The sequence below is a fragment of the Hirundo rustica genome, chromosome 4, assembly GCF_015227805.2.
Source record: "Hirundo rustica isolate bHirRus1 chromosome 4, bHirRus1.pri.v3, whole genome shotgun sequence".
Lineage (NCBI taxonomy): Eukaryota > Metazoa > Chordata > Aves > Passeriformes > Hirundinidae > Hirundo > Hirundo rustica.
The window spans coordinates 63,058,639-63,083,817 of record NC_053453.1 but is presented as its reverse complement, the minus strand read 5'-3'; the positions used below and the strand labels follow the sequence as shown (position 1 = coordinate 63,083,817).

The window sequence follows — 25,179 nt, the reverse complement described above, 5'->3', positions numbered from 1 at the left end:
ATTTAAAGCTTGTCATATGGCAATTTCCGTTTCCCTATCAGCTCCAGTCTGGCTTCCTCATGTTGCTCCTATTATCGATGCTCTCTCCAGCAAAGGAAAATTCTCTGAGCTGTAAAGGGTGAGAAAACAGCGTGTGATTGTTTAATTGCTCCTAGGGAGTTATTCACATCGACAGAGAACAGTTTCACCCACTGGAGCTGTTCAATTCCTAAAGGGAGGAAGTTAATAAAGCAGAGATAGAAATAATTACCAACCAGTAGAGCTGGTCTACTCTTTCCTATTCTGGAAAGAAACTGAGGTTCTCCTTTCTAGTACTTTGTCCTCTTTCATTCTTTCTGTGATTCCTGAGGATGTTGAACCACAGTTTGAGCTGTTACTTCTGCAAATACTTCTTTTTCCTTTTCAGCCATAGAGCTACTAAAAATAATGAACTATTTCCGCTCAAAACACCTGGCTTTCTTTTCCTTCGTATTTTTTTTTTCTGAAGATGGAAATTTATTCCCGATCACATATTTGCAGTCTCTTCCTTGTTCTCTCTTTGAGCAGGAAAAAAAAAAAAAAAAATTACTTACCAGAGGAAAGGGTAGTATCTGAGAACCTTCCCTTTGGTTTCAGATTCTCACATAAGACCATTCACACTTAGAGAAGATGAAGTGTCATGCTTTCCCAAGAGACATCTTGTTAAGATCAACTAAATTTTAGTATTTCTTGACTTCTCCTCAGTTCCTTAAGCCTCAGGTATACACAAAAATACAACTGCTTTCTCATCAGTACTTTTAGACCTTAAATCTGTCCCATGTGTTAACGAGATTAAAGAGGCAGTCCTGTTAATGGCTGCAAATTAGTGCTTCTTTATGTCCTGATCCTCCTAAACATTGCTTCCTTTTGGAGACTAGCTGGTGTGACTGGAAACACGTTTCTGTTGCTGTTGCAGCCAGGGACAAATTCTGTTTGATAGATTTATTGACCACGAGCACACTTCACTGAAGCCTACAAACACTTGGAACTAGAGGTTAACTTAACACTGAGAGCAAAACGATGTCAAGCACTTTCTCCAGGGTGAACCTTTTCAAGGTCATGCTATAACAAACTTCTTTTCCATGGAAGACAAGCCTAATGGAAGTTCTTAAAGGAAGAGTAGTCATAATTCCTCCTTTTAAGTTTTGCAGCAAATAATTCCATTTCTAGCAAAAACTGTGCATGTGGGGCTTTGTGTTTATCTCCTGCAGATAAGTGTACTTGGAGGGCTGATATACGAGATGCTCGTGGGAGTGTTATCTCTTGCACAACAAAAAAGGGATGAGTGGGGAGGGGACAAACTTGTAAATTCACAGAGATATATTCCTTGGCAACCAAGTCCAAAACAGTAGCTTTGTGGCCTCCTGGGCTTTACCAAACTTCATTGACTGCAACGTTTTGTTTAGAGAAAAAAATGCTTCTAGAAATATAGGAGTTCTAAAATGAAAGCAAATCAACAAAAATCATTGTGGAAAAGCTATTGAAACCTATGCTCTGTAGTATTGAGAGGTCCGGACCATGGGTTGCTGATGGTTTTGACACAACCAGATATGTCCTGCTCCTTCCTCAAAACTGAGCTACTGTGCCTCTCTTCACTCTGTGAAAGCCCTCCAGGCAGACAACTACTAATGGCTTCTACGTGTCTCCAGTTCAAAGCACGTGGAAACCCTGCCTTTTAGATTCCTTAGATGATCCTTTATTCTGTCTGCTATTTTCTCCAGAAGATCTGAGCAGCCTGGTTTAGTAGAAGATGCCCCTGCCCATGGCAGGGGGTGGAACTCAATGATCTGTAAGGTCTCTTCCAACCCAAACCATCCCATGAGTCTAAGATACAAAGCCAAATTGTTCCGGCCTACCATCACAGTAGGGGGGAAGAAATGCAGTTGCTTCAGCTGGACTTAAAAGAAAAATGGACCGAATTGAGGCAAATATGTTCAAGTAAATCCATGTGCAACTACATCCACTGAAGCTTCAGCTTTTTTCTGGATGACAGACTACAGAGTTGTCTAAAGGAGACCAAAAGCTTTAAGTCAGCCTGTTGTTAAGGACAATAAATGAGTTTAGCAAACAGAAAGTTCTTTGAGGGGCTCCAGCGGCATGGGCTGCTTTCTATTTTAACTGTTCATTTTGTGGCAGGAAAAGTAAGGAGAGCATTTTTCTTTTTTCATACTCTAAAAGTGCATGTTCTCATTCCTGAGTGAACGAAGCACTTTCTTCTAAATGGGTCTCTACTGTCACAGGTTGAATAGCCATGTGCTTCTGGAAAACATTCCTTCTGGTCTGAATGAAACCTCACTCCTGGTCCTTACTTGTCTTTGTTATCTGAAGGAGTTTCTAAGTCATGAAGAGAAGGTTGTCCATGTGCCTTTGTTGGCAAGTTTGATGTCCCTCAGTTCTCTCATAAATCTATTTCCAGGCTCCTGAGGTTTGATGTGTCTTTGAAAGGTCTTGTGCTTATCCATATGTGATCCTACACAAATTAGAGTTGGCTGGAAATTTTGGTAAAGGGACAATTTTTCTGCTGAAAATACCAATCTGTTAAAATTAGAAATAGTCTGGGAATGTGTTGGTTTCAGCAGATAAGGAGGAGACCAGACAGGTTTTAATGGAAACCTGCCTAGCTTTGGAATCTACTAACAGGGAGCATACCTAGCAGAGAATTTGGCCATATCTGATTTTCTTTTTTCTACCCCAGAATAAAATATCTTCAGAGCTTTGAAACTCTCAACCAAAGGAAAATTCCACCTATTGCACGGATATACTGAAGATATCTGTTTTCAGCTGTGTCTTCTGGGTTGCAACCAGAAATGCCCAATAGCCCCACTGCATGTAACATTTCCTATCAGAAATAAGTCAACGATTCTACAATACCAAGGGAATTTAAAATTTCACTTACAAATAGTCTTACCTGCAAACACAGAATTTACCACAAACAGGACTGGATTGACAGCTAAAACCAATGCTGTTCAAACCACAGCATGAGCCACGCATCCTACAAAAAAATCTCCCACTTGAAACCAACTTTCCGGATCTACTGACCCAAGCTGTTGTATGTTATTTATAAAACATCCACAGCTCCCGTTAGTGTGAGCACTTCACATTTCCAAACATTTGACAGCCTAACTTAATTGCTGCTCTTTGAAGATCCCTAAGATTTAGATTTTGCTTTTTCTTTGAGTTTATCTGGCAGTACTTCAGAACTGACAAATTACATTCATGCTTCCTTTTATAATCACCAGGAGCACTGATCTTACTGAAACCTTTCATTCAATGCCCTGCCTTTCCTGGGATTTAAGCTCCTTAATTCCACTGAGTGCCCATATCTTCCACTGGCATCGGTGCTTGTGTTTCTCTTGTTTTTATCTCTGTATGTCTTGCAATCTTCCATTCTGATTCTATAGCTAAGACTTTCTAGAAGAGACATAATCAGTTCTTTAAACAGCGACAAAACCAATTCATCATCATGACTTCAGTGTTGATGATTCTGATACTTTTATCACCAACCTTGATGGTAACATAAAAGTCAGTAGGTTTTGGCATGTGATTTAGGACACGCCTCCAAGGGAACAGGAAATTCCAACCACCATTCAAAATGCAACACCAGCTTCCTCATAGTACTCACATTAAATAATGTTTCTTGAGTTCAGAAGCAGAAAAGGGAAAGAACAAATGTATATAATGATGGTGCACAAATACATCCACTAAGTTAATGCCTGCTTGATCACCAGGGAGATACCTGAAACACTTTTCTTCTTGAATTTGGTACCATGTGGAGTCCACAAGTTAATGAGAAATTGTAATATTAACACCAAGGAATATCTTTTTATTTTGCTGGTTTCTGTAAGAACAGAGGTTTTTTTCCCACAAAAGCACAACCAAATTCCATCAATAGCACCATAGCGATGTCAGTCTACAGTATTTGTTTTCACTACAGAAACAACATTAGCCTGTGGGGGCAGATGCTAATGTATATTAATTGCTCAGACTATTACCAAAACTGAGCTTCTAGAATAAGATGGATTGAATTATTTACAGAAATGATGGAAAAAGTCATCAATAATTCAAAAAATGAAAATAGAACTTACTCATGCTGTGGCTTTGTGCCCTGTGGTTAGGTGACTGTGCCTAGCATGAAATATTCCCAGATCCAAGTTCTTCCTTAGGAACCTTCCTAAAATCTCTCTCCTGAAAAGACTCCTGGGTGCCAAACAATCTAAAGGACCTCAAAGTGAAGTGTTTTCATCTTGGGGATATTAATTTCTCTCTCCTCTAGACAAGTGTCTGTATTAACCAAATGAGAAGAAGCACAGCATCTCTGATGTGTCTCATCCCCTGTCCACGTTAGCTGGAAGTTGCCAACTGGCTCAAAAGTTTTTGGTAAGGCCCTTTCAGACAGACATGCTCAGACAGCGTGGTTGCAGAAGCCTCATTTCCTTAGGAAGAGAGGTTAAAAATAAATAACTATCTCCACATACTTTTAAAACCACCAAGTCCTGGAACGTTACAGAACCCTAATGACAATTTTCTTTACTATCAGTATGCCTTCATTAGCAACTTCAGCAATTCCAGCATCTCGTCCAGCTGAACATGCAACCCTAAGCAGAAAGAAGAACATCCCACTTTAATGAATAAGGGATGTTCTTGAGTTTCTTCCCTTCAATACTACTCCTCTTTTGGTACCTGAAGTTTGTCATCAGAGACATCTGCTTAGTACCTCTCCGTAGCTAGTATACAGATGAAAGGTAGCCACTGTAGTTCTAAACTGAAAACTTTGTCAGTCAGTGACATTTCTATATAAAATTCCAAATAAGTAACTGTTATGCTGGCAAGACACACCCTAGAATTATTATTATTAATTATTATTAATTATTATTAACCTTATTCTTATGAAAGCACACCATGTCCAGAACTAAGCTGTGACATCAAGGTCAAAGCCAGAATCTCAAAAGCAGCCATGTGCTTATAATTACTCTGAACTTTAGTTGTTGCTTGTGTTGGTCGTATTACAATCACATCATTGGAAAAAGCAAAATATCTGCTTGCATTCTGGAGATAATTGTGGAAAGGACAGAAATGGGAATTTGACAGTCCCTTTGAGATAAACAGTTATAAATAATGGGTTATACGCCCCATTTCTAGATAAAAACAGGAGCTGGAGAACACTGTGCTAACTTTCTTCAGTTCACTAAAGAGCTGCTACACTCAAAGAATCAAAATATATGCAGGCAAGTGCCCCATTAAAAGGAACCACTAGACCCTTACATATTTTGCCTTTTAAAGTTCTTTACATCAGCAATAGCTGTACACCAAACAAAAATGGAATATCAGCCAGAATGGTGGCTCTGCACTCCAGCAATTTCATTAATGGAACACAGCTAGCATTTCTTACATGGTGCTGAAGGAAGTAAAAAAAAATTGAGAAAGCATGGTCTGAGGAGAAACAATAATAGGAAAAAATTGCAATTTTCAATTTGTCCAAATGATCTGAATTCACTTATTTATGTATTACTCACAGTGACACATACATTGGTACACAGAATCTTTTCTAAAGGAAAAAATCCTCTGCTGGCTAGCCCTCCCTTTTATAAACATGTTTTTGATCTTTTGTACTTTCCTCCCAAAGTTTTAAGTCTGTGACATTTTTGATGTCGTTCACATTTTTTTGTAAGGATCATGCACTTTTAATTATTCAGCACTAATTTTTCAGTTGAGTTTTTTTCAACAAGCTGCCGGGAACAGGTATATATATGTGTGTGTGTGTGTGCACACATGCTTCTCTTTGAAGGACCTGTGGGAGTGAGTCTGGAGGAGGAGAGGGGTAACAAAGCAAATCTAGGGCATGTTTTCATATAAAACTGAGCCCACACCGCAGTTCTCCGGTGGGGAAAAAAAGGAAAAAAAAAAAACAAAAAAGAGAGAGAGAACTTTGCCTCGTTCCATTCCAGTCTTGGCCAACTGCGTCAGCGCTGGTTGCAGCCCCATTAGACCACTTGCTGACATGCTGCAACTCCTTAAGGTCCCAAAAGCTCCTCATTTCCTGCTGATCTAGATTCCTGCCATTACAGGGAGCTGATGAAGCGTAGGAGGGCTCCAGTGAGTGCCAGAAGCAAACACGAGTTGTGCGGCAGAAATGCGTGTCCAGAAGAGAAGAAGGGAAGGTGACAGAGGAGCACCAAGACCTTTTGGTACTGGTAAACCACCATGCCGGCTCTTGGGAATCCATACACTAGGGAAGACATTTTCCTTGCCTGTACCACACAATTCCCAGAGACAGGCAGCATCCCATAGGAATAATTCAGAGCAGCAGCCATTACCCTCTCTGAGTCACCATTTGGAGGAGTTGTTTCCCCAGAAATCTCAAGGCAGCCCACAGAGCAGACTTTATGGCTACCCAAATTCTGCATTTATGAAATGTTTTGCAGTCAAACCAGGTGGTCTGCAGGACTTGCCAGATGATTTGCAATGTTACTTTGCAATTATTGTGCACAACTTCATATGAAATTTAACGAGTGATTTTGATCCACTGGAAAAACAATGGTGGGGCAGTGTTTCAAGGTGTTTAATGTGCAGCACCTAACCTGACTGAAGACCATCCACTCTTTCCCATTGGGGTAGGTTTCTGCTGGTGTCAGAAACTGAGCTGGCTATCGAAGTGTAACTCCGAGTTTAACTATCCAAGGACAACTACAGCAGGCAGGTACAAGCTGAGTGCTGGAGGTGGACGAGAGGAGCAGAACTGGTGCTGCCTTGTTAGCAGTGAGCTGTTAGATCAGCTCTCCTTATCCCATAGGAGGTTATCGGATACAAAGGCTGGTCTAACGTTTGAACGAGAGCAAGGTCTAACAACTCATTTAACAAGTGGCCAAACCAGCACAGTGACCTGGAACAGCTGCAAGTTCTCACTTAAGCTTTTGCAGTGTTACACAGCGAGAAAATGGCAGGCCTGAGAACACAATTAAGAGTCCCTGTCCTGGGCCTCCCTCTTGCCTTGGACTTTCCTCCATTCCCAGCCAGCCTGTGGTTCCTCCAGAGCCTGACAGGAGCCCTTCCAGCTGTGCTGACTCCAGGGGTGATGTGACATCCATTTGCTAAGAACTGGATGGGGACCAACAGCTCCTTTTGTATCTCACAGCCATCACTGCTTCTCCTTCACTATTGACTTGGACAAGATTCAAATTAGTTGCCTGTGGGTGAAAGGTTCCTTGTCCCACCATGAATTGCATGCTCCTGCTTTTCCCTAGCTCCCTGCTGTCATGTCCTGCCCCTCTTCCTCCCAGTGGCTCTCTGAGCTTCTTGACCATTTTCAGCTGTCCCCTTTGTGCCTGTATCGAGCTTTCTGATCTCCACAACCTGTTTTTCCTCTTTCCTTTGTGCCTCCTGCTTAAGTCAGATTCTCTCTGTTCTCGAGCTACTCTGTTCTTGTATTGTTTTCCTCCAGTTTCAGCATCACTACTACCAGTCTCAGCTCCCACCACAAACCAACCAGGACCTCAGTGTCTCGATCCCAGGTTCTCCTCTCACCCTCTTTCATCACACTCAGTGTTAGCCAGTTGTCTTGCTCCTTCACTTCTTAGTCTAAAGGAACCCAGGTTCCCTCTAAGTTTCCGGCTTTTTAACTGAAAAATTCATCTACCCAAGCAACAGCAATTGAAAAGACCAAAATTAGCAGTCCCTGCATGCTCCAGAGAAATGGAAAAGATACGAAAAGGGTGTTGGACTTCAGTGAGCAGGGTGTAACTGAGGGGGAAAATACTATGGCTCCTGGGCACACTCAGGGGTTTCCTGCCTGGAACCCGCACTGCGACATCACCTCGGGCTGACACAAGGTGGCCTCTGCAGCTCACAGAACAGTGATAAGTGTCCGCCAGCCAGGTGGACACAGCATTCCAGCCTACAGGGGAGCCATCCCAGTAGTCATTAAACGCATGTAGGCTTCAGAAATATATCCATCACATAAGTCTTCACCTGCACTTAAATTATTTAAATGTGTAGGTTTGCCAAGTAACATCATTGCCGTAAATAACTCATCACCAGTATGTGTTGCATTTTTTCTTTCAAGAGACAAAATATGAGGGTTACACCCTAATACCTCACATCTGGATGTGATTTAAGCAAATGCATACCTGAGTTTAGAAATGAATCCGAGCCAGGCACATGCTGCTTTTTCTGGACTGAGGACCACACAGCAAATAGCTGGGCTCCAACACCCCAAAGTTCTTACACAGCCACAGGAATTGCTTGGTTAGGATCAATACATTGTCAGGTCATGGAGCAGCTGCTTCTCAAGCCCTCAGCTTTTCCTAAGTGAGATTCTCTACTCTATTGGGCATTTTAGAAGTGAAGTATTTCACAGTCCTAAACCAGAAAAGTATCCAAGTGAGAAGGCTTTCAAGACCGGCAGGAGGTATTCTCAAGTAAAGTCATTCACCCCTTCAAACATTTTATTTTGAAACCATAATTTCAACTACCACTAAAACTCCAATAACTCCACTAAAATAGTACAAATTAATTAGGCAAAAATAATTCCCTTTTCTAACGCTGTTACAAAGCTCCGTAAGAACCTTGAGCTTATTTCCTTAAAATAAACTTTCTGCAAGTGTTATCAGCAATTATCTTGGTAATTTCAGCATGAGAAGAGGTCATCTCCTGGAGCACTTGGTGTTCCCTCACCTTGCCTGGTTTTGGAAAGTCAGGTTCTTTAATAAATATACTTGTAACACTAACTAACTAACTAACTAACTAACTAAATTATTATTTAGAATAATTAATGAATTTATTAGTTATAATAATAAATAAAATATTAAAGAAAAATATAGTATAATAATGTAATAATTGTATTATTAGGAAAATAGTCATAATCATCAGCATCAAATCAGCTGCACTTAAGATACCTCCAAATCCACACATAAAACATGGGAAGCTTTTTAAAAATAAAAATTACAGGTTGTTCTAATTATAAAATTAAGTGTATTTTAGATTAGTAGTTTATTTTTTTAACAATGTTGAACTGTAATGATATATAATCTTATAAGGCATGTTCTTTCCAGAGCAGAAACTTGTTATTTAAATGAATACATCGTGTAGTTACTGGTATAATTATTAGCAAAAATATCCTTGAGACAAAATGCTTGCCAAAACCTATTTCAAATGTTTCCTTTCTAGCAGCCTCAAAGACTAATAACTTTTAAGAGCACTCAGTTTACATATTCTTTCATGTAAGTTAGGAATGCTTCAAGAAACCAGCTGCTGTTGGCATTACCAATATTTTCTCCAATTTTCTAGTACTGAGGGAATGTATAGATTTTTTTTTTTTTTTTTAATCTTAATGCCCATTTCAGAATTAAATAAAGTGCCTATTAAAAGTCAACCTTAGTTCGGGATTTAAGCAACACAGATGATGAAACAAATGCATTTTAGCAAGATTAGTAGGCTCAAATAGGCTTAAATCATGACTATTCATATATTTAAATCTACACAAATCACATCTGCTTAGTCCTTAGGAATAAAGCATGCTAGAAGCATAGTCCTTGAAAGAGGCTCTATCTTTTTGCTTGGAGAAATTTCATGAATCAAAAAATCCTTTCAAAAATATTTATATGATGTTGAGGCGGGGGGGAAAGAAAGCAAGTATTAATGAGACTATCAATTTTATGCTAAATAGAAGCATTAGGGTTCATCCCTAGAATTACCATGTATTTCTTTGGGCAGTTCCTGACTGCAGCCACTGATAATGTTTTTTTTCCCAAAATGCAGTCAGGCCATAGTTTATCTCAGACAAACAGAGTAATTTCTACACTCTGCATTTCTTCAGGAAGTGTGCTTATTTTATAATAAAAGCAAGGCCTTTTGACTCAGCAGGCCAGTAAAACTTGCTCTGCTCTCAGAGCACAACTGGACCCTTCCTACAGCTAACATGACAAATTATCCTTCTGTCAAGCAGCATTCAGAACAGTAATTGAGGTCTTGCTAAGCTTGACAGATACCATAAGCAACTCAAAGGAAACAGTAACAGCTGGATTTATATATTAACCACTGCTTTACAAGGGTAAATTGAAGCCTTAATTGCCTCCTTGCATGTACCACATACACGGTATAATGAAAAACATTTTGCTAAGTTTGTACTCATTTCACTTTCACGACTATAAATCAATTCAAATGAGCAATGTTATAAGTTTGTCTAACAAATTACTTGTTTTGGCTCTTTAGTATGAGCAAAACAAACTTACAAGAGCAGGAAGTGTCCAGATCACAGCTGGACCTGCCACATCTCCTGCTAAAAACTGCAGTGTCTGAAGCTGGAACAGTGTAAAGCAGCTCAACTGGCAATCAGAACTGCCAGGAGCATAGAGGACTTGTCCTCAGAAATACCAAATATACACGAACATCCTTGAAAACACAGATCATTTGAAGAATGAAAAGCCTTCTCTGGAAACAATAATTGATATAGTGGTTGATTCTTTGAGGAATTGGCTTTTCCACTGCCTTCAGGGGATAACTCATGCAACAGGTTTTGAGCCTGGGAGCTCAGGTACTGATTCCTGGCTGATTAAAAATTTGAGATTTTTCTTACACCAAAGATCATGTGAAAATGTAGGTACTTACACAGCAAAATGATAGATAAAACACTTCCACCCACTGGGCCTCTCCAGAAAGTTGTAGACCTGTCCCTGGGTGCTGGTTTTGGTCAGATATTGGCTGACCATGGTCCGAGCCCTGCCAGCTGCACTGTCCGAGCAGGCTGCAGCCTTTGTGCCTTCCCCAGGGCTCTGGGGAATCCCGGATCCCTTATCCACGGAGGGCTCTGGATTCAATGCCACAGGAGAATACTGCATGGTGTTGAGGTTCCCCCTGACTTCCAGGAACGCTGCAGATTTTCTATTTCTATTTCCACTCAGAGTGCTCAGCTGGAGAGTGGAGCCTTGATCCTCCCCAAGGTGGTTACACACCGGGTACGCAACAGTTTCTCCACCGCCACAGGACATCCTGCAACAGCACACAGGTATTGCTGTCTCTGATCAATATTTAAAATCATGAAGGAGGGATTGGATGTCTTCCCTGCCCAGGGTTCTCCAGCAGCTGATAAGATGACTTTGTGCTATTATCGTGAAGCTTCTCTGTGACACGAGTGTGAGCTGCCAGCCTGTCACCTGCTGTCACTCACAGCCTCTGAAATTAAATCAGAAAAACCTGTGAGACAGTGACATGTGCTTGACACCAGAAGGAACAAGAGTCTGGGGAAGAGGTTGAGAATTATGGAAGAAGAAAAGAAAATTAAGTCCTAGAACTATTTAAACAGTGCAACACTTGTGCAGCAGCAGAGATTTGAGAGCTGATCCTACCAGATTACTTAAAGCTGAGCAGTTCTTGAAGTGTCCTGATTAGAGATGATGTGTTGCCCAAAACACACCTGAATGAGGCTCTGAACTTCAACACCTACACCTCAGGTGAACTTCTCTAGAGCATCAACATTACAGGAAGATTTTAAGACTTAAATAAATTATTTCAGTCACCTCACAGGACCTGATCTTGCCATCCACAGTACTCTGGGACAATTTTTCTCAGGTGTAAAAAGGAGGATGCCATTAATTATAACTGATGCTGGGAGGTTAACATTGGTACAAGGCAAAAGATCAAAGACTCCTGGCCTGATCCTCAATTTTCAAGCCCTTTCATGTCTGCAGCTAATTTTGCTACTCTCAAACGAAGAGACAAAACAGAAAAGACAATAGGGTTGTTCTAAATCAATATATATTTCATGAAGCAGACTAAAATTGCTGCTGATACAGAGCAGCAATTTCTTAGCAGCAATATTAATAATTTTGTGAGACTGAATGTCTTTTTTTTGTACTGCCTTATTTCTTACACAGCACATTCAGAGTTACTTTAGCCTCAGCAGAATATTTTAAAGAGACAATTTCAGTCTTTACTCCCCCTTTTTTTTTAAATTAAGACTATTTTTTTGCTGTTGCTTAAAGCTCCTCATGTGTAGTGAACGAACTCCTATTACAGTACATCTGAACAGAGCCCTCCAAGTTATTTCACAAAATATTTACAAGTACACATTTTAACATGACTTTTTACACAGGGCTCATTTCTTAACACCGCTCATGGAAAGGTGAGCATCAGTCCACATTTCCACATCAGTTCTAGAGCAAAGAGAGAAATACATCCCTTCCCTCAGCAGCTCTCTTAATGAACAGCTGGAGGGTGCAAGCATTAAAGCACAAAGCCCTTCATCCAAGCCAGCCTGCAGCAGGTCCCTGAGAAGCACCTCTAAGAGCTCTGGGGTGTCGAGGCTGCCTGGACAAGGCTGGAGACGCAGAGCTGCAAACGCAGCTCCCTGGAACACCTTTCCTGGGCTGCTCCATCCACACACGGCATCCCACAGACACGGCACAGAAAAACCTGAAAGCAGCCCGCAAACAGCACCTACTTTCTCCAGGAGTATCCCTCTCCTGGCGGCCGCTGCACACCGTGGAGCCAGTCCCTGGAGAGATGCAGGAGAGGAGCTGCTCCCCGGCTCTGCCCACGGCTCCCCAAGTCCCACCCTGAGCAAGGCAGGGGCCCTCCCTTTGGGCTGCCTTATATGGCTGCCCTCGCAAAAGGCACAGAAAGAACCGGGAACAGTTTGGGTGATTTCAGAAAGAAGTTACTTCTGTCTCTTCCTGCTGTCAAAACCAGAAATCACAAGCAACAGCTTAACTTCCCTCCCAGTCTTTTTCTTATCTGCAGACACTTCATTGCAATGCGATAAAAGCAGCCTTTCCTTACTGCACATCTTAAAACACTGAACTGGGTGATGCCTGTGGCAAGCTGGAGATTCTGCAACCCCCTTTTATACTGGGAAAGTCTAAACAGCAGCTTCAGTTGCTCAGGGTTTTTTCCCATCAAAGTTTTGACAAAGCCAAAAGCAGCCCTTCATTGTTACATCAAGTAATGGAAAATCAGGGTTCACTCATGTTGTTGCCCTTCTGAGCTCCAGGTCATTTTTTAATATTAATTTGGGAGGAAGAGAATCCCAAACATGACCATTCCAGCATCAAACTCCCCATTTTATTGTAGACCTTTCTAATAAGGAAGGAGATGGGGAATACTGCTACTTCTCTCCTTTCCTCCGCTTGTAACAGAAATCAGACCGTTGTCTGCCAGCATTCCAAACTTAAGCTTCCCACTTTTCCAGAGCCAGGAGTTTGAGAATGGAACAAAGGTACCCCTTTCACCCTTATGGTTATCATCAGTGGGGGAATTCTGTCATTGCACATTGTCTTCACTTTTTATCATAATTGTTCATGGGGCTAAGGCATCTCTTTCCTTGGAAAGATTATTGCAGAAAGTTATTTCTTAGTTTCCCAGTTATATCTCCATACCACTGCAAAAACTCCAAAACAAAACAAAAACCCAGACCCAAACCCTTTTAGTTCCTTTCGTTTTTCTTGATACATGATACACGTAGTCTGATCTAAAAGCCAACCCATCCAGAACATTTTCCTTGGATGCTGCCTTGCTCAGTTTACCCTGTGCACAGAACTGAATACATTATTCCACACACTACTGCAGGCGAGTGGTCATTGAGAACTGACACCTGACTCGAACCACAAAAATCCTTCTCCAGGTTTTTGCTTCTTCCTGAAATGCTTGCTACATCAACTAACACTTTTATACTCTCTGCTCTATTAACTTTTCCAGACAGTAATTTGCTAAATGAAAAAACGCCATCTCTCCTCACCTCTGACCTTTCCTGAATATAATTACTCAAGCTCTACAAAACTAGCCCAAGTATGGAGGAGGAAAAAGCATTTAAAAAACACCAACAAACCCAACAACCCTCCCCCGCACGCTCCCCCACCCCCAACCAAGAAGTAATTTTCATGGATATTTTGAGGTTAAAAATAAGTTTCCTTTGAGGGAATAGTAGTACCCAGCTTTACTGCAAATGCAAAAGCTCAACATAATAGCAGCAGGTTTGAAACCCCAGCAGAAGTACAAACCAGAGCACTTGACTCCTATTTCTTGGTTGAGGAAAAGATGATTTAATGAAAGGATTTTAATAGGCTGAGATGTGGAAGACTTGAACTCATTCCTCCACAACACCACAAAAAGCAGTATATGGCATCTTTGGGTCAAAATCTGAAAAGGCAATTAGTCACCTCACTAATTTAGGACATACATCAAATGCATGATTTCAGGAATGTCTAAATGCTGAAGTGTTCAATGGTCACTATAGATGCACACGGCCTCCTGCAGCTGTGTATATACAGAAGAGTGACTTCTGTGGCTGGGCTCACTTCATGTGTTTAATTTTGGTGGGCCTGGTGCCACCCCCATGCTCAGAGAGCACATCTTCCTCACCCTGGCAGCCCTGCATTTAGCATTAGACTTGGGAATTTATGACCAAAAGGCCGGGATGGGAAGGCACAGAGAAATTTCTGGCTCTGAGATGCATTTTTGAGCCCCTTCTTGAGGAGGAGGCAAACCTAAACACAGCACCACTGGCATCACCCATCACTGTCTCCTCCAGGGGCTGTGTTTTAGAAGGAAAGTGTTAATGAGTCATGCGAGAGACAGATAATCTGGAACCCTTAATGCTAGAAAATATCTTGAAGGGTAAATAATAGATGAGACTTACAAAAACATTCCCGTGCCCCACTGTCCATCCCAGATTCCATTCTCCAGACGTAAACTCTCTGCATCAGTGCTTCTGAAGATCTGCTCTGGATCTGCGAGCTGCAGCACTGACACACAGGAGCTGGACACTACCGAGTGCCACCCATTCCTCTGGGGCAGCTGTGGGATCCTAATAGTGATTACATTGGGGCACAAACCCAGCGAGTTGTGTGGCTCCAGCTGCTGGTGTCCACAATGCCTTTAAGGGGGCAAACTTCCAGCCTTTGCTCTCTGATTCAGCTTCCCAGCCTGGTGGGCTCTTACAAGGGACTGTAAACAAAGGTAATTAAGAATAATGAAATGGGGCTTCAGCTCTGAGTTCACTTAACACCCTGTACTTTTTATTTTCGAACTATAGGTTGAAAAATGGGGCAATTTTTGTCTTGCCAATCTGTCACATAGTTCAGTTGTCTGTGCAGCATTTGGCAGTCCATTTAATGTGCACCATGAACACAAGGATATGCTGAATGTAAACTAAGATTGTCATGACTTGTACACTGTGGTGTTGGAAAGGTGGTCCATGTCCAGACCGAGACACCGGGCTTCCATTCTCTCCAAAAGTTTGCCAAGTGAAATGTATTACAGCATTTTACTGCACAGGGGAAGATATGATGTGATAAATTACCTTTTATGAGTGCTGGCAGTGCTTCTTTATTTTTGCATTAACATAGATAGTCTACCAGGCTGACTGCTTGACCCAGAGTAGTGTCTAAGAATTCCATAAATCTCTCATTTCCATCCATGATGGAATTCCTGTAAGAAACTAACTTGACTCCTGCACTTATGAAGGTTTTTTCCTCTTTGTTCAAACTAAAACTAAACTATTTTATTGGAAAAAAGGAACAAAAGATGTAAGTTCTTCCAGAAATGCCTGAACTTCTTAACAGCTGTGATGTGAAGAAAGTGTCAGTCTCATAATATGATGCATATCATGAATGTACAGATCTTAGATTTATCATAAATGTATAAAACATATACTAAATCATACTGTAAGATCTAAACTATTGTTGTTATACTGACTCTAATAAACTCTATCTGCCTAATGGAAATAAAAAATACAAAACCAAAAAACCAACAATTAATTCACATGATCATTAGAGGGGGAACTAGTAGCAACTTTCAGATCAGGTTGTCTGCCTGTCCCTACAACACTTTGCTCTTTAATTTCTTGAAAATTCATCAACATTGTAAGCACCTGAGCCTAAATTTCTTTCTGAAAATATCAAGTTCTGCTTTTGGCTGGTTGGTTAAAGAACTATTTAGCCCCTTTTGACCATGCAAACAGAGGAAAATAGGCAGCTCTTTTAAAAAAACTCCACTGATAACCAACATCCATAATCATCCCAAAATGAAACTAACAAAGCACAACACTAACTGGAACCATGTCCTGAGGATGTATCCATTTCCAAAGGATGTTCAGCGGTACCCATGGGATTCAGCACCATGGAGAGAGCAAAGACACCCTGCCCAACAAGCCCCTGCCCTGCCCCAGACCCCCACCCAACCAAAAATCACACCTCAACACCATTAGCTAACTAAAACAGGACCCAAGTCCTGTTTTTTCCTCTCATTTTTATGAGTCCTGATGAGTCCACAGCTATCCAGCACACATCTAAAAAAACCCTGCATTTTTAATATCAGCAAGGATGTCACATACTCAGCTTATCTTTGTGTGTGTGTGCATGTGTATGTGAAAAATCTCAGATAAACAAATCACTTGTGTGGCTTAACTATTATTCCAGAGTCATTCAGGGCATATTTCAGTTCTCCAGAAGAATATACATACTCGGTGCCTCAGTCTCTTAACTTGGTATCCTGTCGCTATTTTATGTTGTCTCCCACTACAGAGGAGGGGGGAGATGAAGAACCAGGTGAAAGAGCTGACAAAGAAGTGTGTTTTCCCCTGCTGGAACTGGGAAAGGTTTTGATTCCATATCTTTTGCACCATAGTTCAGTTTCAAGAGCACTAATTTCTATTAGACAAATGCCAGCATCACAGGGTCCTGATCCTGTTTGGCATGTGAGGCACTATGGAAGATCAAACAGTAATTATAATGCATTCCATGAGAGTTGTTTTAAGAATGATGCAGCCAAATTCCACTGTTCTCATGTTATTCCACCTGGACAATCTTGGTGTGTAGCTTAAGTGCTCTTCACTAGGCGAGCAGAATCCTTTAATTATAAATCATAGCATAGCTTTATATAAAACCACAGCATTTTCAATATCTGGATATTAATAAAGCAGATGAACTTAAATAGACTGCTACCATGTAGGGCAAAGTATCTGTTGCAATGCTTATGTTGTATTAAAGGAAGACAAAATTACTGCATGAAATAGGCTCCCGGTGGTCACTGCTGAAGAGGTAACCAGATAGGAGCCATGGAGAACCTTCAAATAATAAGAGGCAATATAAATTCTTGCATAGTGAACCTCAGCCGTTACTTGATTCCTTTCTGCAATTATATTAAGTGTCCCAGCATTGTTTGATTTGGTTTGTTTAAATCATTAGTGATGCACTGGAGGAAAAGGATACTGTTATTAGTTCTAAGGTTGCAACAGAATACCATGAAATGTGCGTGCTTATTTCAAGTATATGTGAAAAGATTGACCAAAACAGAACTATTCCTTCAGGAGAGACTCTTTACATAGGAGCTGTGTGTTATAACTGAAGAGGCAGTTTGGAAAGATGACAATGATCCTTTCAGGGTAAGTGCAGTTGGGCATTTTTACATTTACATGTATGAGTTTAAAAATCAACTAAGATATTTATGAATTTTATCTAAAGTTTCCACAAAGCTTCTTGTCTGTGAGCCATGGGCTCTTTTATACAACCTTCAATTGACTACCAAGCTGATATTAAAGAGCGGTAAACTGAACTTGAAATTCTTAATGCACCACGTCCACATTACTTTCTTTCTATGCTAAGCTGCAGGCCTCAGGCAGTAACTCTTCTGAAATGATTCACCTCATGCTCAAAGTGGAGCATATTTTCTTATTTCTTACTTCCATCTCCTGTAATTTGTTTTAGAGAGCTGTCTATTGCTTTCTCTGGCAGTTCTAAACCCCTCACTGCTTCCAGAGCATGTAACATACAGTGCACACACGCAACATGACCTGAAAGTCAGGCTTTATTGTGTTCTGCAGAGATTTAAAGAGCACAAGCACAAAAGCTGGCCAAGAGTCTTCCCACTGCATTCCAAGCAATCCCAATAATCCAGGCTGACTTGGCTCTCCTACATGCAGAAAAGTGGAGAGCTCCCTGGTGAGTACCACCCCACCACTCTGGGTGCTCAGAATGTCACCCAGGATGTTTCCAGCAGAGAAGCAGATCCTACATTCCTCCCAGAATTAATACATTCAGCTGCATATCATGAGCTCAGCAAAGACACTTGGCGTCTGAGGCACTTCAGTTTTGTCCAGCTTTTGGAAATCTGGGACTGTGTTTAGCTTGGCGTAATCTAGGAAATCTAAATAAAGGTATCTGTGATAAGATCTGTTTAAAATTTGTTTTAGAAAAGAAGTTGCCTTGACAGTAAGCATTGTGGAAGAAGTGAGTGAGCTTGAGAGCTGTGTTCTAGCAACTAGAACATCCCGTAACTGTTTCTTTAAAAGCACCCTCCCGAAGCAGGAGGGTGTTCATTTGATGTTCATCTGGAGTAAAATGTACCAAAAGCAGCAGTGTGCTGAATGTGGATCACTCTACTGACAGCTGAATTGTAAACAATAATTGTGACTTACCGGCTTCTTTTTAGGAAAACCAGGAAAATTTGGAGAGGGTTTTAAAAAATAAATCAATAACTTTTGATACTGCAACCCCAGACGTGCAAGTGACCCATGCTAAAGTCACGACACAGGAACTCCAAGCTAACATATAACACCTGCAGCTGATCTTGTTCTGGGACTGGCACTACATGCTTTCAACAACAAAAGGTCTCTTCTTATGTTACCTTAATGTGGAAAATAAGATGAAATTCAGAGTGGCTTCTAAGTAAGCATGTTCTAGTGAGAATACAGAGCAGGACTTCAGGACTCAACTGGCTTAAGGCATTGTTGAGTATTTGTAAAATGCACTAATTATACTAAGTACCATTGTAAACCAAAGAGTTCTCCAACTTTGAGCACTAACACCACTCTCCATCTGGCATTCAGGTGCACAAACTGACTTGCAAAGTGTCTGTCCTGAGGATAAACAGGAGCAGGAGGGTGTGGAAATACAGTGTTTCTCTCAGCCTTGACAATGACTCATCATGGTGAGGACAATGGGGTACATCTGACACATACGCTGTAAATGAAGATGCAAAGACTTACTCTTTTTTAATTGGAAAAGCAGTTATTATTTACAAGAGATATTTATGAATGCATTATATTCTATTCACTGCCATTTTATATCCCATGTGTACAGCATGATGAATGTATACCTTCTAGAGGTGTGTCTGTCTTACTACTATTAACAATTCAGTTTTTCAGTTCAGGATATAAAATCTTCAATTTTCAGGTTCAGGATAGATTCAACTTTTTTGGGTGCTCAAGCGCAAATGCTCATTCAGATGACTCGCTGTCTTTGATCTCTGGACATGTTCGCTTCAGAATCAACTTTGAGAATACAAAGATTTACATCATTTAAATAATTAATCTTAGCTTTGAACATTTATCAGACACTGCTACTAAAAACTCCATCATCTCTTTCTTTGTCCTTTTTCTATCAGCTGTTAAAAATGGATGGACATTCCATACCTCAAAATCTGTAAAATTACCAAAAAGTCTTGTGGAAATCTGTAATTGCAAAGTTTATACTTTAATTAGAAGTAGTAATTACTCACTGTACATCATTCATAATGCATTCTGACCAATAATTGTGCTAAAGTGGATTAAGTAAATGCGAGATGCTGCATTAGTAATGAAAGGGTAAAACACATTACAGCTCTGTTGTAATATGAAACAAACAGATTAAAAGCAGAACTCCTGGGCACAGGCAGGGGCACAAGCATACTGCTACCAAAAAACCCAATTAACATCTGTACAAGCACGTCCTGAGGCACAGGAAAAAAAGATGAAATTTAAGAAAAGCAGCACTACCTAGTCCAGATTTAAACACGACAGCGCCACCATCTTATTTCCACGGGAAGATGAATCCATTTGAGTTTTCCTGAAAAAATCTACAGAGCTTTGCTTACAGAGGTTGTTGAAAGAACCTGTCCCTGTTTTGGGGAGATAAACAGCATGCAGTGCCTGAGAAGTTGTATTTTTTAGTTTTGAGGGAAGAAAACTGACTTGGAGAAGACCAAGGCAGACCTCAGCAGGGTCTGCAGCTTCCTCCCAAGGGACAGCAGAGGGGCAGATCCCATCTCTGCTCTCTGTGGCCAGGGACAGGACCTGAGAGTACGGCTGGAGCTGTGTTAGGGAAGGTTTAGGCTGGATATCAGGGAAACGTTCCCCAGTGAACAGCCATGACCCCAAGGCTGCCAGAGCTCCAGGCACATTTGGACAACACTCTCAGGCACAGGGTGGGATTGTTGGGGTTTCTGTGCAGAGCCAGGACTCCCTTCCAACCCAGGATATTCCGTGACTCCATGCAATGGAATCATGGCTCTGTGACTCCACAGCCACACACTGGAACTGGCCCCAGGATGGCAGAGCCTGAGGCTCCTCCATCAAGGCCTGTGTGGAGGAGGAGTCCTAAGTTGTGGGCTGGGAATTTGTCCAGGTTCTGCAGTTAAACTGCTTCTGCAGTTAAACTCTGCCGAAACAATCTGCTGCGACTTTTCCAGGAGGAGGTTACTCCTGAATGGAAATGGAGGCACAGGAAGACTGGAAGGAGACAGAATCCTAGAATTGTTTAGGTTGGAAAATACCCTTCAGATCATCCAGTTAAGCCATTAACCCAACAACACCCTGTCCACCATACCAGTGGGGTCTGAACAAGAGGGACAAGCCCAGTGCAGGAATATCCCCAGGGACATAATGGAAGGAAGCCTAGATGGATTTGGGTGGATTTAGGCATTTATACACTATGGCCCATCCCTTACAGGGATTGTAACGAGCAATGTTTCTTTCTTTCCCTTTTCTCCCTAGAGATAGAGAGTGTAAGGACTCCTGTAGATTCCAGGAGAGGAGCTCCCCAAAGCAGAATGTGAAATCTGAAATGAAATAGAAAAAATGCACCAGACCCAAGCCATTAAATAATATGGAACATTTATATTTTTTCTTTCCTAGAAGCTCATCTAAAATATGTAAGTATTTATTGCTTCAAAACAGTGAAAGATCCTTCCTCTTCTGGGGGAACATAGCTTCCCCATAGCTCATCCATTGCTTTTCAAAGTAATGAAACCCTCCTGGCAAATGTATTTGTGGGACTGGACTCACCAGGCCTGACAAGCTCATGCTCCTTGACTTCTCTGTTCAAAGCATCACAGGTGATGGTAAGGTTGGGCTGGTGCTGGGGTATCTCTGATCCCCACGTGATTATTTTTGTCTGTCCTGGAACTGATGGTAATGGTGTAGATCTTGCTTCTGGGGTATTTCCACACGCAACAAAATTCTTGCATTCCTCTTCTGAAGTTTGCATTATTAATGTAGAAGAGGATTGGCTTAGAAGCTGAGGAACTGAAAGAGATCCAGGTGACAGCCAGGAAAAGCAAGGAGCTCTTTCTGTAGTCTGTTTCCTGTGGGTGCCACAACTGTACCGTGAAGAAAGGGAGCCAGGACAGGAGAAAATCCAAGACAAAGATGAAGAACATCTTGGCAGTTTTCTCTTTTCTTCTTGAGATGAGATTCATTGTCTTCCTGCCAGCTGTGTCCTCAGCGCCACTTCCCCAAATGTAGATGAAGAGTTTCTGGTAGCAGAGGATAATGAGGAGTGATGGGATCAAAAGCGACAGCACTGAGAGGTGGATGCCACCAGAGGCAGCTCCTAGCCAAGAACTGGGGAGGAAAAAGTTGCAGTGGTGGTCACTGCTGGAGCCGTAGAGAAAACAGGCCGGTGATGCAAACAGAGCACCCCAGAGCCAAGAGACCAAAATCATTTTTTTGGCTTTCCCCCTGGACACTTTGAAGCTCAGGGGGTAGACAATGGTGTAGAATCGATCCACGCTGATGGCGAGGAGCACGTAGATCTGGACCCCGGGCGTGAGGTACTGGATGTACCTGACCAGCCGGCACACGCCGCTGCCCAGCATCCACCGCCCGGAGCTCAGCTGCAGCAGCAGGAAGGGCGCGCTCCCCACGCTGCTCACCAGGTCTGCACAGGCCATGGACACCACAAAGTAGTTGGTGGTGGACTGTGTCCTCCTGCTCCTGTGGATCACTAAGCAAACGAGGAAGTTTCCCAGGACAGAGATCAGCCACAGCGCTCCCCAAACCACGCTGGCAGCTGCGATTTCCCCCGGGCTCAGCCCGTACTCTACCAGCGAGTGGTTCCTGCTGGAGCCGGCTCCTGGGGGTGGAGGTTCTGCCACCTCGCAGTCAGCAGGAGGGGTGGAGGCTTTGGGACTGCTCATGTTCAGCAGCAGCAAGGTAAGGAGAAGAACAAGACTACTGCTGTTATCCATGCTGTGAGCAAAATCAGCCGCGTCTTTTGCTCAGGCTGCAGACAGAGAGGAGAGAAAAGGTTTTGTTGAACAACTCTGTGAGAAAAGCCCAAACTAATCAATAAAAGATAACTCTAAGTAATCTCCATACTCCTTAGAACAATAGATTTCAGAGAAAAGGGTTAGAAATATATGGTGATACTATGTGGCATGGCAGATAACCTTAAGTTTCATGCAGATTTTTAGGAATGGCCTGAGTATTTCAGACAGGCATTTCTGTCTACAGAAAGATGAGTGTCCCTTTCGCAGCTGAAGACTGAGGTGCCATTTCACCAGTGCTGGTGAGCTGCAAACTGAGTGAGCAGAACATGCCCCACTGATCCCAGAAATGAGCTGTACTTCCTGGTGTCCGTGGAACAGCGGACCAAGAGGGTCCCTGCACCCTTGACTTGACCTTGAGCTTTGATGCAGAAGGAAAATACTGAGTGAGGAGGTCAGTGTCCTCAGACAGATGAGATGAGAGGTTGGGGGAGGAATGGGGGAACCTTTTGAGTTCCAGCAGTGGAGCCTCGGCTTGTCTTGTCAGCACTGTCAATACACGCAGCTGCAGTCAGCTGCTGAGCATCTCTGTGCTCTGGAGAAAATCCAGGGAGATGGGGAAAGTTGTTACCTTTGTAAGGGACCTTCCACCCAGGCAGCAGCAAGGCTGACCCTTCACAGCAGGACCAGCCCGAAGGTTCTGCAGGTCTGTGGGTGACCCAAGGGACAACGGAAGGACTGCCAGAAGCAACTGACACCAACAGTCAACCAAGAGCCTCTGCCCCAGATCATGTAACAGAGCTCCACACGCTGAGAACTGCTGTGGCCCAAGTGCAGGACCCAGCACTGGGCCTTGCGGACCCTCACGCCATGCAGCCTGTCCTGGTCCCTCTGCAGAGCCTTCCTACCCTCCTGCAGATCGACAGCTCCTGCCAAATCGGTGTCACCTGCTCGCTGCCCGAAGGGACACTCAGCCACAGTTGTTGATAAACGTATCAGACACAACTGGCCAAACCCTGATCCCCTTCAATGCTCAGGAACTGGGGTGTTATGAACTGGTTCACACTTTCAGAATTTCAGAATTTTAATGCTCATTGTCCTCCCTGCCACCCCACACTCATGCCCTTCAGGAAAGAGAGTTTTCAATTCCGTACTGGTTCTATTCCCCCTCCTCCTCTTGCTGATTTATTCCAAGGCAGGAAGACGGCGAGTTCCTCTTCCTAAGCATCTCTGAAACCAATCTTCCAGTGGAAGACTGGAAAAGGCCTGGTAGCCAAATGGGAGAGGCCCTCTGTTAAAAATTCCTCTACAAATCAGCACTAATTTCGCTGTTAAAAGAGCCTTGAAATTCCTGGGGTCTTGGAGGCACAAACACTGATATTTGCAGGTCAGTGCTGGCCACAGTGTCATCGACAGAGCAAAAAGCTTATCAGCTTGGATAGCCGTGGATCTCCTCCCACTAAAACCAGCCGGTGGTGAATGTATGGGAATGTGTTGCTTTCCAAATCTTGTAAAACATTACTAAATGTAAATGCCTCCTGTGGAACGTGGCCATCGAGACGAGATGCTGGACTCTGGGTTGGTTGTGCTGCATCAGAGAGGAAAATTCAATTACTAGTTTGTCACTGAAAAGTCCAGTTGGAAAGCAGGAAAGAGAAGCAAATGGAGCAGGAAGTCAATTTTCCAGTAAGGAAAAACATTCAAGGGCATTCAATTCTCCTTGCTCCAAATCCACATGATGTTTGTCAATGTTTTGATTTTTTAGATGTAAACAAATCACGTAGTCTTTTCTGTTTACACGTTTTTCTTAGATTTTTTTTTTCTCCTCTTACATTTCCTGTCCTTCAGGATGATATACTAGTATATTTTACACAAAATAAAATATGAATAAAACTGTGCATATACATGGATAAAATTGTGCATATCTTTTTCATCCGGACTTGGAAATTCAGGCAGTTTATTAGGACCGCCTGTGCTACCAACAGTTTTGTTTCCTTATCAAGATTTATTTTGTGGCTAAAACATTAGGAAAGCTGAAAGCTTTCCCTTGAAAAGGAAGTTCCATGCTGTGTTCCAGAGGAAACTTTCAATGTGCCTGTTGGTATTTCACTTCATTCTTAAGTGAGTTCTAAGGCCCCAGCTCTGAGCAGTATCCATGTCTTTAATACAGGACTTTCCAGGCAGCTATTTAGATTTGAAGCTTTTAATTTGAAGCTCTTTCTCTATGAAATATGAGTCAAAACCTTGAGTCCCATTTGCAGTGTATTTACTAGAAAAGCCACAGTCCATTATCGTTCAGATGAGGTTTTTGACGTGTCTCAGATGTAGCCCAGCACAATTCAATTTGTTCTGCAACAAAAAAAAAAAAAAAAAAAAAAGGCTGGAAGGATCTTGTGGGAGAAGAGGTGACTTGAGAGACAGGAGGTTCTGGTTGAACAGCATGAAGGAGAGACTAATGCCATCAAACTTTTAGCAGGTTTTGATTACTAGTTTTAAGAAATGCACAGTTTTTGCAGCACTGTGTCTTTTCCTAGCAAATTTTACTGGCTATCGTGTTTCGATTTACAGCTACACTGACTTAAACTTTTCTTCATTGGTTGCTGTCTAGATCTCCTGTTCTGAACTGTATTGTATGGCTGCTTTCACCAATCCTCCTTCCCTTCGGTTCTGGAGGGAAAACTCAATTCCCCCCAAAAAACTGGAGGAAACTGAGGGGAGAAGTTGTATTTTTACTTGTGAGGGGGAAAAAACTTGACTTGGAGGAGACTGAGGGAGCCACTCATGGCCTTCTGCTGCTTCCTCATGAGGGGAAGCAGAGGAGCATCTCCGACCTCTGCTCTCTGTGACCAGGGACAGGACTCGGGGAATGGCCTGAAGTTGTGTCAGAGGAGGTTTAGGCTGGATATCATGAAAGTCTCTTCCCCCAGAGGG

The 25,179-nt window shown here is 42.2% G+C and overlaps 2 protein-coding genes across 2 annotated transcripts in view; both read right to left on the bottom strand.

Moving 5' to 3' along the window:
• LOC120752097 (potassium voltage-gated channel subfamily KQT member 1-like) overlaps positions 1-12,565 on the bottom strand; it is a 411,281-nt gene extending 398,716 nt beyond the window's left edge. The window contains exons 1-2 of the mRNA XM_040062756.1: positions 12,452-12,565; positions 10,621-11,184 (exon numbers count right to left, since the gene is read on the bottom strand). Coding sequence (XP_039918690.1) covers positions 10,621-11,000 — 380 coding nt within the window. The 5' untranslated portion in view covers positions 11,001-11,184; positions 12,452-12,565. The remainder of the gene's footprint in view (positions 1-10,620; positions 11,185-12,451) is intronic.
• Positions 12,566-21,090: 8,525 nt separating this feature from the next.
• Positions 21,091-22,230, bottom strand: LOC120752053 (probable G-protein coupled receptor 19). Its single transcript, XM_040062698.1, has one exon. It carries the CDS (start codon positions 22,228-22,230, stop codon positions 21,091-21,093), a length of 1,140 nt encoding a protein of 379 aa, XP_039918632.1.
• Between the last annotated feature and the right edge of the window lie 2,949 nt (positions 22,231-25,179).

Bases quoted from the DNA above. Each gene is read 5' to 3' on its own strand.
- LOC120752053 (XM_040062698.1), bottom strand. From the start codon at position 22,230: ATGGATAACAGCAGTAGTCTTGTTCTTCTCCTTACCTTGCTGCTGCTG.